Source organism: Dermacentor silvarum, chromosome 11, assembly GCF_013339745.2.
Source record: "Dermacentor silvarum isolate Dsil-2018 chromosome 11, BIME_Dsil_1.4, whole genome shotgun sequence".
Lineage (NCBI taxonomy): Eukaryota > Metazoa > Arthropoda > Arachnida > Ixodida > Ixodidae > Dermacentor > Dermacentor silvarum.
In genome coordinates this window covers 75,750,634-75,768,312 of record NC_051164.1, presented here as the reverse complement: position 1 = coordinate 75,768,312, position 17,679 = coordinate 75,750,634, and the positions used below count along the sequence as shown (strand labels likewise).

The 17,679-nt window shown below is 45.2% G+C and overlaps 1 protein-coding gene across 1 annotated transcript; it reads left to right on the top strand.

The window, feature by feature from the left end:
* Positions 1 to 4,114: 4,114 nt before the first annotated feature.
* LOC119433805 (uncharacterized) lies at positions 4,115 to 17,371 on the top strand. The gene is made up of 5 exons (XM_049658546.1): positions 4,115 to 4,217; positions 5,141 to 5,230; positions 9,483 to 9,588; positions 13,701 to 14,009; positions 17,317 to 17,371. Exons 2-5 carry the CDS (start codon positions 5,173 to 5,175, stop codon positions 17,360 to 17,362), a joined length of 519 nt encoding a protein of 172 aa, XP_049514503.1. The 5' UTR covers positions 4,115 to 4,217; positions 5,141 to 5,172; the 3' UTR covers positions 17,363 to 17,371.
* The last annotated feature ends 308 nt before the right edge of the window (positions 17,372 to 17,679 follow it).

Below are 17,679 nucleotides of genomic sequence, written 5' to 3'. Positions count from 1 at the left end.
CCGTTGTGTAGTTGCCCATGGTAAATCTGAACAGACATTTAAAACGGCAGGTAGCACAGATTTTGCTCTCAAATTGGTTACACCAGGAGGCAGATAACTGTATGTGAATTAATTACTTAAATATTTCCCGAATTTTCATTGATTCACTTGATGAATTACAGGCCAGTGAATTCGCAATGCACATTCAAATAAAGAAAAAGAACGGTCAGCCCTTCCACTGGGGTGGAGATGGAAGACCAGCGAAGCTGTACTATGGTGGGAATTATGTATTTCCAATTATGACTATTAAGATGTGATGGTGTAATTGGTTATTTGAACTATTAAAGAATGAGAAATATATATGATGCGGTGGTTTTCGTTTATTTAGTGACCACTGAGGCCATGGCCTTATGGTCGCTACCGTACACTGCCATAGGGTGTGCGGCAAAGGTTGGCACGTTCTTCATAAACACGTCACCAACGCCACGCGCGTTCGTTGCGAACGCGGGCAAAACGCCGCCGCCGTCGACAACAGTTGCGCGTTGCTGGTGCTGCTACATGTCCAAATTTATACAGCTCATCAGAATTTTTAAGAATAACTGAATTAACAAGGATGGTGTCAGCGCGCACACGCAAACATGAATAGATCACACTCGATGACCGCACACAACCGCTGTCAAAACGCTGGCGTGAGCAAGCGCGCTAGCAGCAGCGAGCGAAGGTTCGTGCGGTCTATCGCTTCAACGGAAACTGAGCGGCGAAAGCACAGCGCACACAAAGGTAGGAGCCGTGTTGCAGATCGCTTTCAAGATACCATGCGCGCGACCGCCCATCCCCACTCAAAGTACAAGTACGCAGTTGATTGCTCGCAGAGCAAAAGCCTTACTTCCTCCCTCCCGCGCTGCCTTCCCGCTTTCCTCCTCTCGCGTGGGTGATTGAGTCGCCAGTTTCCCTTGCGCCCAGTTGCAAGATACACATTTGGTGCCGCAGCTAAACGTCGTCTCCCCTTCCTCTCTCCCTCCCCCCACGGCCTTTCGCGCGACGGAAGACGCGTTTGCTCTCCGCCGTCCGTTCGCTCCCCGTGAAAGCGCGCGTCCCTCGCGCGCTTTCACTCGCACATGCGGCATACGGCCAAATAGAATTTTTTTTCTACACGCGGACACAGCCTTCGGAGACTGAGCCCTTAACAGCTTCGCTGTAATAAGATTTGAAGTTTTGAGATAAGCGCCCTGAGCTAATGAAATGCACTGTTGTTCTGCTCAGTCATTGGAAAAAGATGCCCTTTAACTTAAAAAAAACTGGGCAACGTATTTCCTCCCACGTTTAGTAAACGGCCGCTTCGAAGATGGTGCCAGCCTCCGAATTCCGTTTAAGTAGATATGACTTCCGAACTCACCAGCTCCAATTCGTAAATAACAATATGTGCGCCGAAATAGATCAGTTCAAGAGTCAATTACAGAAATTGTTAATTCGTCAAATATTAATTTCGACTTTTTCGGGCAAGTAAAGTCTGCCTCTTTGAGTAAACCAACTCAAGAATCACAACTGTACCACCTGCCAAAGGCGATTTGAAATGATTGCGTTCAAAAACCAGAAACATGCGCATTTCGATACAAGTCAACACAGTAGTTATTGCTGATGCAGTTTGTTTTATGTTAAGAAAACTACGTAACAACGTAATACAAATAGAAATGTCGGCGACAACTTTGCATCGAACATATCGAAGCGAGTGAAAATTTCGTCACAGCTATTGATGGAAAACGTTATGGCGCTTTGCGCCTAAAATTGGAATGATATTTGATTGTGTGATGCTTCAAAATCCATTTATATATTAGTGTGACTACAGGTTTCCGTCTGAGATAGTGGACTGGACAGGGTTTGGGGAGCTCTTGTGGGATGGATTTTCATTTTTTTACGATACATTTAAATGGCAATGTGACTGCAGAATCATGTCCTACTTCGCAGACATGGTGTGGGGACAACTTTCGGGGGAAGTGTGTTTTTTTTTTTACTTTTTTACGATCCGTGGTAGTGTACTACAGGTACCACAGGCTTACGCTCTAGAGAGTTCGTGGTGCATGTAACTGAAGTGATTCTTTTAAAGCCACATTCGTCACCTATCGCGTTCACTGCAGCCACTGCCGGGGCCGCCGGAAGGCAGCGTGGCCCAACGGCGCCACCGTGCAGCCACCGCATTGCAGACAGCCTGGCGGGTCAAAAAGGCACGCCGGGATCTGTCCGCGAGGCGCCGCCAAGCGGAGGGCGTCTCAATGACTGGTTAGCGCATGCAAAAATTTTTTATGGGCGCTCTGAAGAACAGTGATGGAACACTACCTTAGATACTGTATATGCGCATCTTCTAGAGATAACTAAGGGGGAGCACGAGACCCCCATGAGACACTACTTGCGTGTAACTTCAGAAGTTGTTGAATGTGAACACGTCATATCTACCGCAAGTCTATTTATTTATTTATTTATTTATTTATTTATTTATTTATTTATTTATTTATTTATTTATTTATTTATTTATTTATTTATTTATTTATTTATTTATTTATTTATTTATTTATCTATTTATTTATTTATTTATTTAGACGAAATTGAAAATGTTTGCAACTTCTGCGTCGCCGGCTTCTCCGCAAACAATAAATTGGCCAACGATTAAAGTATTATAGTATGAGGTGATATGCAGAGAACATTCCTGCATTAAAGCATATTACCTGAACGTGCTTATACAGGCAATAGGTTAAAAAAATGCAACAAAATGGCACATTCTGGACTCTTTGCAATCAAACACAAGTCACTCAAACAAATCAATCAAATAATAGAAATTAAATAAAGAAATAATCACACAAGGACTTAATGTGAAATATAAATATTGACATCCAACCGTCTTGTAGTATAAAACTACAAAGGAAGCGCATACAATAGCCTCCACCCTTCCGAAGAACGGATTTATCAAAGACATACTAAGTGCTAATACAGAGATACAACATCACTTTCAGTACAGAAGCTTATTAAAGCTTTCGGAGCTGACCGACAGAATGATGCGTGATCCCATGGCCCAAGCGACTTTTCTCGTTTGAAAGGACAATCAACAATTAAGGGGCATCGAGCTCGTCTTCAAAGCACAGCTTTAGTGCTGAAACTTGGAACAGCTTATTCGAACGTGTTGTATACGTTCTCCCATGAATGGTCGCGGTTTTGAATAAAGTTTCTTTAGCTTTGATACAAACTGCACGACTAGACGATACACAAGGTAAGAAGGTGTCACAGCGAAGCGAGGGCAGCTTCTAGCATAAAAACCAATGTGTATCATGCGATGGGGAGGGGGGGGGGGGGGGGCAGGGGGGTTGTGGTATACCAGTTGGCAATAGGCAATATAGCATTTGCCAGGGCATTGCCGAGACTGCTGGTGATCCACGTTACCGGAGCGCAGTGGTTCTGTCAAAAGAGAGCCGCTTCATAGTGCGTAGGATAATTGAGGCCTTCCATATGGAGCGGAGGAGAGACCGGTGCATTAGCTACCCTTAAGTTAACTGGTCAGAAAATGAATACGCTTATTTACGCTCCATATGTTAAACAGGACATGAATCATGCTGTTGTCTACTGATGTCTTTTTCATATATGTTAAACGTTTGTAACCACGATGGTGACACAGAGCATTCTGCACACATATAAGGTTTCTTTCCTAGTGGTTTTTTTTTTTCATTTTTTTTTCAGTAAGCTCAGTTGTAAGCCTTCGCTCATCTTTCCCCTTCTTACCTGGTGTAACCCCCTACCCTTAAGCTAATAATAATAATAACACTAATAAACTTTCTTTAGGTTAGGTTAGGTATTTGGCACCGGCGTAATAATTGTTCTCATTAATCGAAGTCGCGCTAGTAGGGAATTCTAAAAACATTTTGTTCTCACTGCTAGCCTCCTGCTTTGGGCGCATTGTAGGCAGAGTTGGCTTTCGTCGCGGTAGCATCGTCAGTGTGCACGTGTTCGTAGTCTTTCCTCGCGCGGAGAACACCGAGACAACACGAGAGAATAGAGCGCGACACAGTACAAGGTCATGACAGAGGTACTTAAGCGGTGACAATTCGGCGCGATTTCAGACATTGCAGATACGGAGTTGGGGACAGTGGACTCTCATGTGCGACCGACGCCACGGCGAGAAAGCCCTCTTAAGACTGTCAACAACACTGCTGGCGCAGAGCCATCCACAGAGGCGCAGTCTGCAAAATCAAATGGTAAGCGACGCTGGCAGTACGAATGTGCCTCCAACAAGCGTAGTGGTCTGTGCTGAGTTCTGACTAATGACCTAACCTTTTGGACAGCGTAATAATATGTTTACACCGGAACCTTGGTCATGAGAGGTATGTTTATTGTCACAGGAGAATTAATCCTTTTGATAGTACGCGTTTAAGCTTAGATGCGCTCGGCGTTTATATGAACGCACAGAAACAGGCAACGGCCAAGCGCGCAGCGACTTCCAGCACCACCAACAACCGTCTTCTTCGTCTCACGCTGGTACCCGTATTAGTCACTACTTGTGCAACAAGCTATGAAATATCTGACGTTCTTTTACTGTAGTTTCTTTTTCTTCGTTTTCGCGCTCATAACGTGAGTGTATAAAGGCTAACGATGGCGGTGAACACGCAGTAGCGAACATCGTCGCTCACGGTAGTTGAGTTGGCAGCATTTACCGATCCCACGCTACATATAGATACCCACGCCGCTGCCAAAGCACAGCGTTCCAGAATGGTTAAAGCTGAATAGGCTCTATGCTACCACGAGTGCACGCCGAAGTATTAATTATGAATCAGAAGTTGAAGCTGAATTCGCGCTTAAGTTACTGCGCATTATTTCGCACCTGGTCGCAAGAAAAGAAAAAGAAACAGGTTACGCACCAAGGCCGGTATTTTGTAGCGATGCGTTATGCTTTATTCTATACTAGTCTTATCATCCACCGCTCACGGCCGGCTGATCCCGTTCATAACGTGAGCGGACCATCGCTCTGACGACTGGCCAAGCGCGAAAAGGCATTGGCATCGGAAAGGCATCGCTACAAAATACCGGCTCAATACTGATCTGATGACCCATAAATGTGGTTATGAATCCCTGCATTACTCAGGCGGCTAACAAACTGACGTGGATGCTGTCTTTTTTTTAGAGAGCGTTGCATCCGATTCTTCAACTAAAACGATGCCCAGTCCCGTGAAGGAACCCTTCACGCCGATTCTCAAAGTGGTCATCAAGGACGGTAGGTAATTTGACTCTACAGTGACACAGTTCTAGACTTTTATGTGCCTAGAATGTGCTTTCGTGACTTTTCCTAATCCATCAGATCTAAAACACAGCCAGTGGGCCTTCGAAACAATAAAGAGACACTAAAAATGAAAACTTACTAAAATAAACCTGATAAAGTATCCTTTGAAACTTTATATATATACCAACTTGGCGGTTGGTTGGACAATCTGGTTGGTTACTACTATATAAAAAATAAGGTTAATTTCCCGCCACTTTCATATTATTTAGCGCCGAAACTCAGCATTTGACGCCAGTTTACGTCGCGGATAGCGGAGTACTTGTTTTAGATGCGAAGCATCTTATAGCGGGGGCTTTGTCCGTCCCTCCCGCGGCGTCCCACACCCCCACAGCGCATGCGCGTCCCCTCCCCCTCTCTCTCCTCTCCTACGCTCCCCCTTTCTCTCCTCTAGGAATACTCTATGGAGCGGCGCCCGCGTGCCACACCCCCACAGCGCATGCGCGTCCCCTCCCCTCTCCTCTCCTACGCTCCCCCCTTTCTCTCCTCTAGGAATCCGGAGCGGCGCGCACGACAGGTGGTGCGACAGCTGCATACTCCGCTGGGGGCGCCACGGTAGTTCCGCGGTATGAAAATGACGGAGCGCGCGCGCCTCATTCTCTCTCCTGTGCAGCGCCGCGATGAGCGCTCGGGCCGCTGCCGCGAAACCATCTCCCGCTCAAGCTAACCATCTCCCCGCTGCTTCGCATCCACACATGGTTCTCTTTAGCGGGAGATGGAATAATGTTTTTCATATTTGAGCCGATGTGACGAATCAAAAGTTTTCTAAGCACTGGCTCCTTTAAAGTAGAATGCCACTCCCATCTTTTACTCCAAAAAACTAACTTGGTGCGATGGCAGGCGCCATCCAAATTTATGACATTACGATAAAGCAGGTGCGGAAACTTCAATGCGACTAAATGCCACCCGTATTTTACTTTGCGGCTTTTTCTCGCTTACTAAGCCTCATCCAACATTTTCGGGGCAATTCTAAGATAATTCTGAACCTTATTTGTCTGCTTAATATCCATTTGAAACAACGAAGGAAAAAGAGTAGGAGACTGCGTAAAAAAAAAAAGAACGTATTCTTGGGCTAGTTGGTTCAATATGACAGCAAACAGTTACAGAATGGATTAATGAAAACTATTTTTCTTTTGAATGCCTTTGTGGGTCCTGTCTGTTCAGGCGAGCCCTAGGTTGGTTGATGTGGCTTCCTATAGGTAGCGTCATCTTTGGTGACTTTCAAGTCACCCAAGACCAAATTGAAAGTGTAAATAGACAACCAGGAGTCATCAAAAACAAAGTGAGAGAAACAGAGACAGCGAATTGGATGCAAAAAGTGGGAAAAAATTACCATGAAGGATTACAATTATGGAAAGAAAGAAATTAGAAGGGAAAATCTGTACGATAACACAGGGCAGTGCCTTGTTATTTGAGGCTCGAGTTGGTTGTCTAACGACAAAAACATACCGAAGCAAATATTCGCAACATGAGGCATAGGCTTGCTGCAGGGAAAATACGGAGACCACTCAGCACATCCTTATGGAATCCGAAGGGATTGACCCAGTGAGAACCGTAGGTAACGTGCAACTTCCAGAAACGCTTGGATTTAAAGTGGACAGAAGCATCAACCGGTCAGCAGTCGAGATAAGCAAGAGATGTTTAGAGTATTGGTGGAAAAAGAGCAGGGAAATTGATACGACAGGATCTGTTACAGGCATAGATAGCGGTACAAGGTAGAGATGTTTTGAGGAAGAGAAAAAAAATCGATTAAAATGTATGCATAAATGCTACAATGAAAAACATGTATAGCATACCTGATGAAATCAAGCAGGCTAGGTGACTATTTGTCACCGCCCCCTTTCAAAGGGGATGCCAATAAATTATCGATCATCATCATCATCACTTGTGTCGGATCTTGGTAGGGGGCTAACCACGGCAGAGAACCCGAAGGTCAAGCAAGGAGACTGAGACGATCACAAAGTGTCTTGATATCTGGCGCTATTTGCCGGCATATAAAGAAAACCCGCCTGATTTAAAACCTGAAGACTTGATGCATAAATGCCTGTAGACCAACTGTCAGCTTGTGTAGGCCACATCAGGACAGCAGCGCGGGGATAAATATTAACATTGGATGTGGCCTAAACAAGCTCACAGTTGCTCTACAGGAATTTATGCATCAAGTCTTCAGGCTTTAAATCAAGCGGATTTTCTTTATATGCCAACATGCAACTCAGTTATGCAGAATTCCTCAAGGTGCAAGAAGGATCATGAAAGGGAAAAATTGTCATCTGTCCTAATGTAACAAGCAGCTACAACAAAGGAAAGCCGCACGGGTTTCTCAGAAAGAACGCTTTGCCTTGACAATAAATTCGTCCTGGTCCGGAATATATATATATATATATATATATATATATATATATATATATATATATATATATATGATGTATGGTGTTTAATGGCGCAAGGGCCAGGAATGGCCAAAGAGCGCCAGGCCAGTGTTCATGAGTTGACAATGGAGCAATGAATTGCGAAAGGTAGATGTGTCGTGGCTGTAAAAGGGCCTGAAAACAATCGCTGTAAAATGCGTAAAATATATATGTAATAAAATTATGGCATTGGCTAATGAGGTGCACTATGAACACGAAAGTACAAATGGCAAGATAATGAAGGTACACGAAAATATATCACAGATAAAACTTTTCAGAAAACACTACTGCCTTGACAGACCCTTTGAAACGCAAGGGCGTGGAGGCGCGTGCTATGCAAAAGTACTATCGCGACGGATGTCTCAAAAGGTGTACGTGAGAGTAGCACCGCTGCCTCAACAGGGCCCTTGAATGCAAGGGCTGAGAGGCACGTGCTCTACAATAGTGCTGTCGCAGCAGCAGCCTCTGAAGAGAGGATGTGCTACGAATGTAGGGGGCTGATGACTCGCAATGTACCGGCATCTTCAAAAAACTTTAAGATTGGCCTGTAGTCAAAAAACGGTTCTGTGCCCGGAAACATTGCTGGGTGTAGAGGAATGTGTTGTTTGTATGCTAAGGGGAAATATTTCTTTCTTTGAGGCTCTAATTCCTTGCACTCTATTAAGACGTGGGTTACAGTTAGCGTCTCGCCACATTTGCTACAGGAAGGGGGTTCATTACCAGTCAACAGGTGAGAATGCGTGCCATACGTGTGGCCAATTCTAAGACGGCAAAGAATGACTTCGGTTTGTCGTGTTTTCGTAGTGGGTGGCCAATTCCCTAGTCGTGATTTAATGGCGTGGAGTTTATTTCCTGTTTCCGCATCCCATAAGTGCTGCCAATAGCTTCTAAGGCTTTTGCGCAGAAAATGATTCAAGTCGTTTGCAGGGACAGCTATAGAGGAGGTGTTCGCCTTTCTTACAAGGGAAACAGCAGTTTCATCTGCAAGCACGTTGCCCTCAATACCTCTGTGGCCAGGTACCCAGCATATTGTGACACGTTGGTTAGACGTATATGCTGAGCACAGCACTGAATAGAGCTCACCGAGCACAGGGCTTTTGTGTTTACGAGGAGACATTAATGCCTTTACTACGCTTAAAGAGTCGGTGAATATGACAGATTTTTTTAGCTTTGTTTTCATTATATGCTTCCCTGCACACAATAGGGCATGAGCCTCAGCCGTAAATATGCTTCTTTCTGGATGCATTTCACCGGATTCAGAAAAGGATGGACCGATTGCCGCATAGGACACGCCAGCATGTGACTTTGATGCGTCAGTAAGGAATTCCGGGCAAGAGTATTTTGATTGGAGTTCACGAAAGTGCATCCGGATATGTGCTTCCGGAGCATGCTTCGAGACCTCAACAAAACGATGTGTCACATTCTATAAGTTGCCATTGCCATATATATATATTCCGGACCAGGACGAATCAGCCAAGCCGCTGAAAGAAACATGAAAAAAAACATGGTTTACGATAGGACTTTAAACCTACGGTGTTCGGTTGTCAGACGTCTGGCAACATTGCACGTATCCTAATTATATTTAGTGCCGCAAATTTTTTGTATGTCCTTAAAAACCTTGCACAATGTTAGCTGGTTCACACGGTATATACGTACAGCATACGTATGTGTAATTTAATATAATGTATATCAGTAATAAAAGTCATAAACAAAGAAGTTGTCAAATGACGCTGGTGAGATGAACAGTAGAGTATAGAGCGGCCGCGCGGTTTTGTTTCAAGAGCGCAGTGTCCGGGACAAGTGCGGACTCGCGGCGGACGACTCCCAGCTCCGGTCGCAAGGCGAGCCTGCTCAAGCTTGTGCCACCACCGAAGAAGGAGGACAAAAGTGAGCGCCGCGCGGGAACCACAGGTGTAGACCAAGACCATAGTATACACCGACTCAGAATACTAGTTCCACACTGATCTCGCAGACGTGGGATATTTGTTATTGAAGTACCCTAAGGGTGCATGAGGGGCATTACACAGGAGGGAGGATTTTAAAAAACAACAAACATGTCATGCAACAGTGGAACATCGAGAAAGATGTTCATGTAGGAAGAAGAAAAAAAACACATTAAGTAAACATCGGTTCACCGATGTTCACCTAGAGGGCGAGTGAGCGATGAAAGGCTTAGCTGGACGCGGCATGAACGGCAATGAGATGGCGGGGACTTTGAGTGGACGTAAGTATAAAGATACTGCCGGTGAACGTATCGACGAAAGACAGCGAGCTTGAATAAAGTCCTATTGAGTGTGAATGAAATCTAATATGAATGGAAGTGAAAGCATGAGTTAGGGCCAATGAGTGGAAGTATACGCGAGTGCGAGTTGAGAGTATAGCTGGGGAAAAAAAGTGAGTATGAGGAGCTTGATGTGGGCGAGTCGGTGTAACATACTTGAAGAAAAAAACAGCGCAAAAGAGACGACCCCATCGACATGCGGCCGCCGTGGCCGGGATTCGATCCCTCAACCTCGTGCTCAGCAGCCCAACACCATAGCCACTGAGGAACTACTACGGGTGGAAAGGAAAAGGGAAGCCGAATAGCGGGTGGAACAGGGAGATATGGGAGGTGGTCGACGAACGAAAGAAAGCATCACGAGAACACAGGCAGGCAAAAAATGAACAGTTCCCGCAGGATGAAATAGACAGAAAATGGGAAATTTAACACGGGAAAAAAAATCGTGTTTCAAATATTAGTTCAAGCAAAGATTGAAGGAGAAAGTGAACGTTGGTTGTCAGAAATACGTGAGAAAAAGAAGGCGGCACCTAGAATGTTTCGGAACCACATTAACTTAGGCAGGAAGTGGGGAACAGTACAACAAGGTATTCTTGACGAAGATGGAAACTGGAAGGGGACGCGGCATTGAATTACGTTCGGAAAATAACAGCCGAATCATTTATGAATGGCGAGGTGGCCTCTGAGGGTAAAAATAGAATGAACAAGAACCAAACGGAAAAGGAGTTGGTGCTGAGTAATTTCAAGTGCAAGAAAGCGGAAGAGAAAATTCCTAAACGCACAGCCACAGGTTCAGTCGAGGTTCCCGTTAGGCTGATCAATGAGCTAGGACCATAAAGTAAGGAAGCTCTGTTGAAAGCAGTAGAAAAATGCTTACAAGATAGGTGAATACCAGACAGTTGAAGACAAAGTAGAATCAATTTATAAAGGTTAGGGGTAAAAAGATATATTTCACTCGTATAGACCGTTGACCGTGACATCGGTAATATACAGGTTAGCAATGCAGGCGGATAAATTGAAGCTGCAAACATGGGCAGAGAGTAATGGCATATTGGGAGAACTTAAGAATGGTTTCAGAATCGGTAGGTGTCTGGATGACAGCTTGTTTGTCCTTACTCAGTGTATTGAAATAGTCAGAGAAGAAAGGAGACCGCTATATGTGGATTTTTTAGACATTACCGGAGCGTATTACCCGACATTACCGGTACTTGTGCATCCCCGTGACAGTATGACAACGTAGATCGCTAACACTTTGTGGGGTATTCTGGAAGGGGAAGTATAGGCAGTGACAGTATTGAGGGAGATTTACCGAGAAAATACAATTTGCGTTGAATGGGAAGGGATGAGGAGTGAGGATAAAGTTGATATCAACAAGGGACTGAGACAGGGTTGCCCTTTATCCCCACTGCTGTCCATGGTGTACATGGTAAGGATGGAAAGGGCGCTAGAAGTAATCAATATCGAATTTCACCTCTCATACAAACAAGCCAGCACAATAGTTGAGCAGCAGCTTCCAGGTTTATTTTATGCGGACGACATTGTGTTGCTTGCTAACAAGCAAAGTTATATGGAACATCTGGCTCGTATCTGTGGAGAAGAATGTGAGAATTTGGGAATAAAATTTAGCGTTAGGAAATCAGATTTTATGGTATTCAATGAAAGCAGTGAACATACAGTGTTGATACAGGGCCATGAAATACCTCGGCTAAAAGAATACAAATACCTGGGTGTATAGATAAACGAAGGCGATAGATATCTGGAGCGTTGGGAAATCCGGTTTTATAGTATTAAATGAAAACAGTGGACAGACAGTGTTCATACAGGGCGAGGAAATACCTCGGGTAAAAGAATACAAATACCTAGGTCTATGGATAAACGAAGGCGATAGATATCTGGAGCGTTAGGAAATCAGGTTTTATAGTATTAAATGAAAACAGTGAATAGACAGTGTTCATACAGGGCGAGGAAATACCTCGGGTAAAAGAATACAAATACCTAGGTGTATGGATAAACGAAGGCGATAGATATCTGGAGACACAGGAAAAACAATAATAGCCACAGGGAAGCAAAATGCGGCCATAATGAATCACAGAGCGCTATGGGGATACAATAGGTAGGAGGGGCTCCGGGTATGTGGAAAGGTGTAATGGTTCCAGGGCCTACATTTGGAAATGCGGTTGTTTGCTTGAAGACAGGGGTACAATCTGGACTCGATGGCAACCAAAGGTCAGTAGGACGCCTCGCATTCGGCGCTCACGGGAAGACTACTAATGAAGCTGTGCAGGGTGATATGGGCTGGACAAATTTTGAAGTAAGGGAGGCTCAGAGGAAAATTGATTTTGAAGAACAACTGAGGAATATAGAAGAAAGTAGATGGGGTGCAAGAGTTTTCAGGTATTTGTACAGGTAGAACATTGACTCACAGTGGAGGAAACGAAGTAGGAAGCTTACCAGCAAGTATGCAACCGGTATGGTCAGCAATACGGCAACAAAGAACGTCAAACGCAAAGTGAGAGACTGAGACAATGTCATGGGTGATGGCAATGGAAAAGAAACCTGCTATGACTAACTACCTCAAGGGAAAAAACGAAATAAGGAAAGTAACAATTTAGGATAACTCAAAGGGAAGCTCCTTACTCTTCGAAGCGAGATCAGGATGCCTTGGAACGCACAGTTATAAAGCGAAGTACACCAAGGATGAAGCCGCATGTGCTTGCTGTGGTAAAGCTAGATAAACGGTGGAACATGTTTTATTGCAATGTGAAGAAATCTATCGAACTGCCAGTCTAGGCTCCTCTGACCTCCTTGATAGCAGAGGGAAAGTAAACATGTCCTCTATAGAGATTAGTAAGAGGCAGTTGGAGGTTTGGTGGCAGAAAAGTAGGGAGCGCACAAACCGCGGAGACGTACTGAAACAGTTTTCAGTAATGTTTCCAAAAGTTTGATGCTTGGAATTCTTTGTATTTGTGTTTTCTCAAAAATAAAGGTAGGTCATTAGGCAAAATAATAACAAGAGCTTGGTGACGCAACCCACCACCCCGTCTCAAAGGGGACGCTCATAGCATCCATCCATCCATCCAGCGTTTCGAAGCGCTCTCCCCTCCGACCTGGGATCGTCGCCGAGTTCTAGAGGAATTCTACTCTTTTGCTTCCTTTTACCTTAACGTTCGGTTCGTCTCGGCTCTGCTAAAACCACGGAACAAGAAAACTAGAAGAGAATCGACAAGGTATAAAATTAAAGCCAGGAACAGTTGGCCCCGCACGTGATGCAAGTCACGGTAGGTGTCAGGGTACCCACCGCGCTCGGCGCATTTCGCCCGCTCTTGCACAAAAACAAGAAGTGCGACATCAACGAACTCGCGCGTTGAAACGAATACGGTAAATGTCTACATTGCAATAAACGACCGGCGCTGTACAAGTACCGGTAGAGAATGTGCAGAGAGCGGTTGGCAAAGCACCCGCACCAGGGCCCGTCGACCAAAATCTACCGGGAACCAAACACTCTGGACCGAATCCGCCGAGCTCAGAGTCATTTGTTTGGCTGATGTTTTGGAGGCATGTGGGAGGGGGGGGGGGGGGGAGAAAAACGAAGGGGACCGCTTCACTGGGAGCTCCCTTACGAAGACTGGCTTCATGACACCATGCTCCCGCGCCTAGTTTTTTCTCCTTCCTCCGTGGCTAAGGCGTCTCAGTAACTTGAGGCCTGCTTTCGAATCTGCAGTGAGGACGCCGGAGAAGGCGCTTCCCTTGCCTACGAAGCAGCAGCAGCACAGCCCGCGCACGTTCGCCGTGGCGTGGGACCAAGGAGGAGAGAGCAGCCAGGAGCTCGCCGTCGCGTCATCGACATCGCTGTCGCAGCTACAAGCCGAGGCGCCGCAACAGCAGCCCAGTCAGCCACAGGGGCAGCCTCAACAGCAGCACGGGGCAGCGGGCACATCCGTGTTCACGGTGCAGATCATGGGGGACGTGCAGACCACACCGTCGATGCCCAGGGCAAACCGAAGCTTCGAGTTCAGCTTCCCGGAGAAAGGTTCGGGCGTGCGTCGTTTACGCGCGATTCTCTCCAGCACGCGGCGTGACAGCGCGTTGTGACAACTTTTGCAGCATAGCGTATAGACTCGTGTAAGGGCCACACCCATGTAAGTGCCACAACCCCAACTTGGCAGCCCAAAATTTGGGGGGGGAACATTTCCAACCAAGAAGCAATCGCGTTCGGTGCCCCGATGCCGCGCGCGTGCATCGCGTAATTTTAGCACGCTGCGTACTTCAGCATGATGCCACTACTAGATGACGAGAGCGGCCCTTATACACGTGACCGAACCAAAAGGCTCGGTCCCGTGTAAGGGCCGCACCTTGAACAAAAATTCTGAGAACAAAGTGCAGCCCGTACACGAGTCTATGCGGTAGGTAGTTTACTACGCAAAGCAGTTTGGAGCCGTTTTAGTGCGGCCGCCGTGTAGGCTCCAGTGCTTTCGACTGGTCTGATGGCGATAGAAAAAGAAAAGAAATAAAGACCCAGCTTATCCCCACTCGTCCTTAATTTATCTTATCGTAGAACCATTCTGGACTGAGCGCTATCTGAAACGAGAGTTTTCTCCACACTTTCCTCTTGGATTGGCCACCATATTCACATACATATTTCGTGACGTGGCGCCAATAGGAGGCCCCGACTAATTTAAAGGCTCCTCCCGCAACATTTGTTCCCCGCCGCACTTGGTCGTGAAATATGCGCTCGTACACGAATATTTGTTACAGTGAGGATACTTAGGTATCGTATGTTGTTTCATTACGGAATTCCGTAAAGAACAGCGCAGGTCACGGACACTCCTTTAGGGTTAGCACAGATCGCAAAGCAGAATCGTTAGATACGTTACGTCAGGCGCACTTGAAGCATTGCTCCCACTCTCTCTCGCCGTCACCGCGTACCTCCTCGCACTCCTTCACAATATCCTCACCCTTAAATATTTTACACCTGCCTCAGCACACTCGTCGCACCGCTTAGGACGAACGATCGACATGCGTACTACTCGTCCAAAAATGTGTCACGCATGCAGCCGCTAGTTTTTTTTTTTTTTTTTTTTTTTTTGCGGCCGATTTGTCTGTCTGTTGTAAACCTGTGAAAAAATCTAAGGAGCACTAAAGAAAAGAAATTAAGCTGTTTTAGAGACTACGCGTCTACGATGCTAACAAAGAAAGAACGGGCTGTAACCGTGATAGGAAGTTCATCAGCTAAAAAAATACGCAAAAACGAAAGACGCACTGTAGCACCACCTTCCAGTTCCCGTACCTCCTTGCTGTGACGTCATGAATTTCGCTTGTCTCATCTTGGGCTTAGTTTTTTTTTTTTTAATCTGTTAAGGTGACGTGCATTGTAATCTAAATTAGTCATAGGTTAAATATAAAGATAGTAAGTTAGTTAATTGGGGTTTTGTGGCGCAAAAGCGACTAAGGCTATGCTGCGCCAAACACAAGGTGTTATGAATAAACATTTCAAAACAGCAAAAGCTGTGTTGATCTATAGCCTGTTTGAATAGCCGGTATCATCTAGAAATCTAAAAAGGTCTGGTAATGGCCCTAGTGCATCATCTCCTAAAACTAAGGCAGGGTGTAACGGTATGTGTAACTTGTATAAGTTCTGCAAAAGGTTTCGTCTCTGTGTTTCGATATGTTTACATGTCAGTAAAATGTGCATCACTTTGAGCGATTCTTGGCAGTTCTTGCATATTGGTGGGTCTTCTTTTGTGAGTAAAAAAATGTGTGTGAGGCGTGTGTGCCCAATCCGTAGTCCACATAAGTCCACTTCACTGAACCGTTCCTGATGACTACATGACTTCCATTCGCCAAGTACGGGTTTAGTGAGATGTAACTTGCTGTTTCTACAATGGTCCCATTCGTGTTGCCATTTTGACCTCAAGGCTTTCCGAATCGCGCGAACACTACCTTTATATGGGAGTGTTGTGTTTGTTATGTCTTTGTATGCTGCCATTGACGAGCATCTATCAGCTGCTTCATTACCCGGTATTCCAACATGGCTTGGTACCCAGCAAACCTGATTGATCTGCCGTATTTGTTTGATGTCACCAGGTTTAAAATATCCCCTAACAGGGGTTCACATTCGGATTTCACGTGTTGAGCTTTCGAGCTTCGAAAAATGTTAATGCTCCAGAACTGCCCAGATATAGAATATATTTTTTAAATCAGTGACGTCACGCTGACCTACCGGCTTCGGAGATTTGGCGCAAATTTCAAAGTTGGAGAGTGGCGTTTTTTCTCATTTTTTTTTCTAGTAATCGAACTCTAAACGAGAAATAAGCGAAAATGAAATTTCTAAGGACTACGTCGTCAGTTAAGACTGACGTGACTTTTTTTTAGTGTCCCTTGAAACAATATCCCTGGGATATTGTGAAAATTTATGCACAAAAGAACCGATTTACGAAAAAAGTACTGCGGGATGCGTATTTTGTAAGATAGCTGAAAGACTAGCGTTCCTTTTTAGGACAGGATGCCATCAAAGGAAAGGAAACTTTTCGCGGAAACTCAGGTCCACGTCGTGATTGCGCCGTGTTTCGATGTAACAGTGAAAGATGGCGCTACCATTCTGCGGTGGTGCGTTGATGCGGAATGGTAGTGGGAATGATGGTGAAAAGCAGGCTTGGGGCAAGTATAAAACGAGATGGCGTGGTGGTACAGCAATGTTTTCTTGGGCTTATTAAATATTAAACGCTGAGTACATTCTTTTTGAGCATATTCAGAGAGAGATCTACTCCGTGCAGAGTGAACGAATCTGGTGCCTAAACGTTGTTTAAGATAAAATGGACTTCACGGTGTTTAAGAACTCGCAGGCGCAGACTTTCGCTCGGTTGAGAGCTCAGTGTCCCTCATCCTTAGAAGTGAGTTGAAAAAATGTTCTCATGTTTTCACACTGCCCTCCGAGCCTAAAGCGTGACTAGTTTCTTGGAGAAGACAACGGCAAGACTTCAGTGTGTGTGGTCAAATGAATGCGCATTGATTTTAAAGCTAGACAGCTAGATAGTCGCCTTTCTGTTGGGACTGCAACAGCCTAATCCCAGACGATGCTACAGTTATGGTTTATACCATGCTCTGTGATTTGTTTGGAACTTGAAGTGTGTGCGTGTGCGTGCGTGCGTGCGTGCGCGCGCGCACGTGTGTGTGCGTGTGTGTGTGCGCGTGTGTGTGCGTGTGTGTTGCATGGAGAAAAAGACCATACGGTGAAGGGGAACGTCCAGTTAGGTCAGTAAACAGTTTCATCAATCATTACGGCTATCAGCTGTACACATTTCATCTTATCGGATCACCTTCCACGCGTACCTTTTCAGAAAAGATGACAACACCTTTCCCGTGCGACTTCGACAAGGAATTTGACATGAAAAGTGAGTTTCGCTCTACCTAACTGTTGGCGAGAGAAATGCACCGCTTTCGAGATATGCGCCGTCAAGCTTGCGCTATAAGTGCACTGTTGTTACATTTTCTTTTTTTAATGAAAACTGTTTTATGCATTAAACCACAAAAGTAACTGAAACGCCAATGCATTTCGTCGGACACATTGAAAATTAATATCTCGAAACTGGTGTATTCCTGAGAATTCGTTCCAAGTGAATTCGCCTTACGAACTCATCGACTCTAATTCATAGATAGAAATATGTGCCATAGCAATTAAATTAAACAGTTAATTAGTGTAA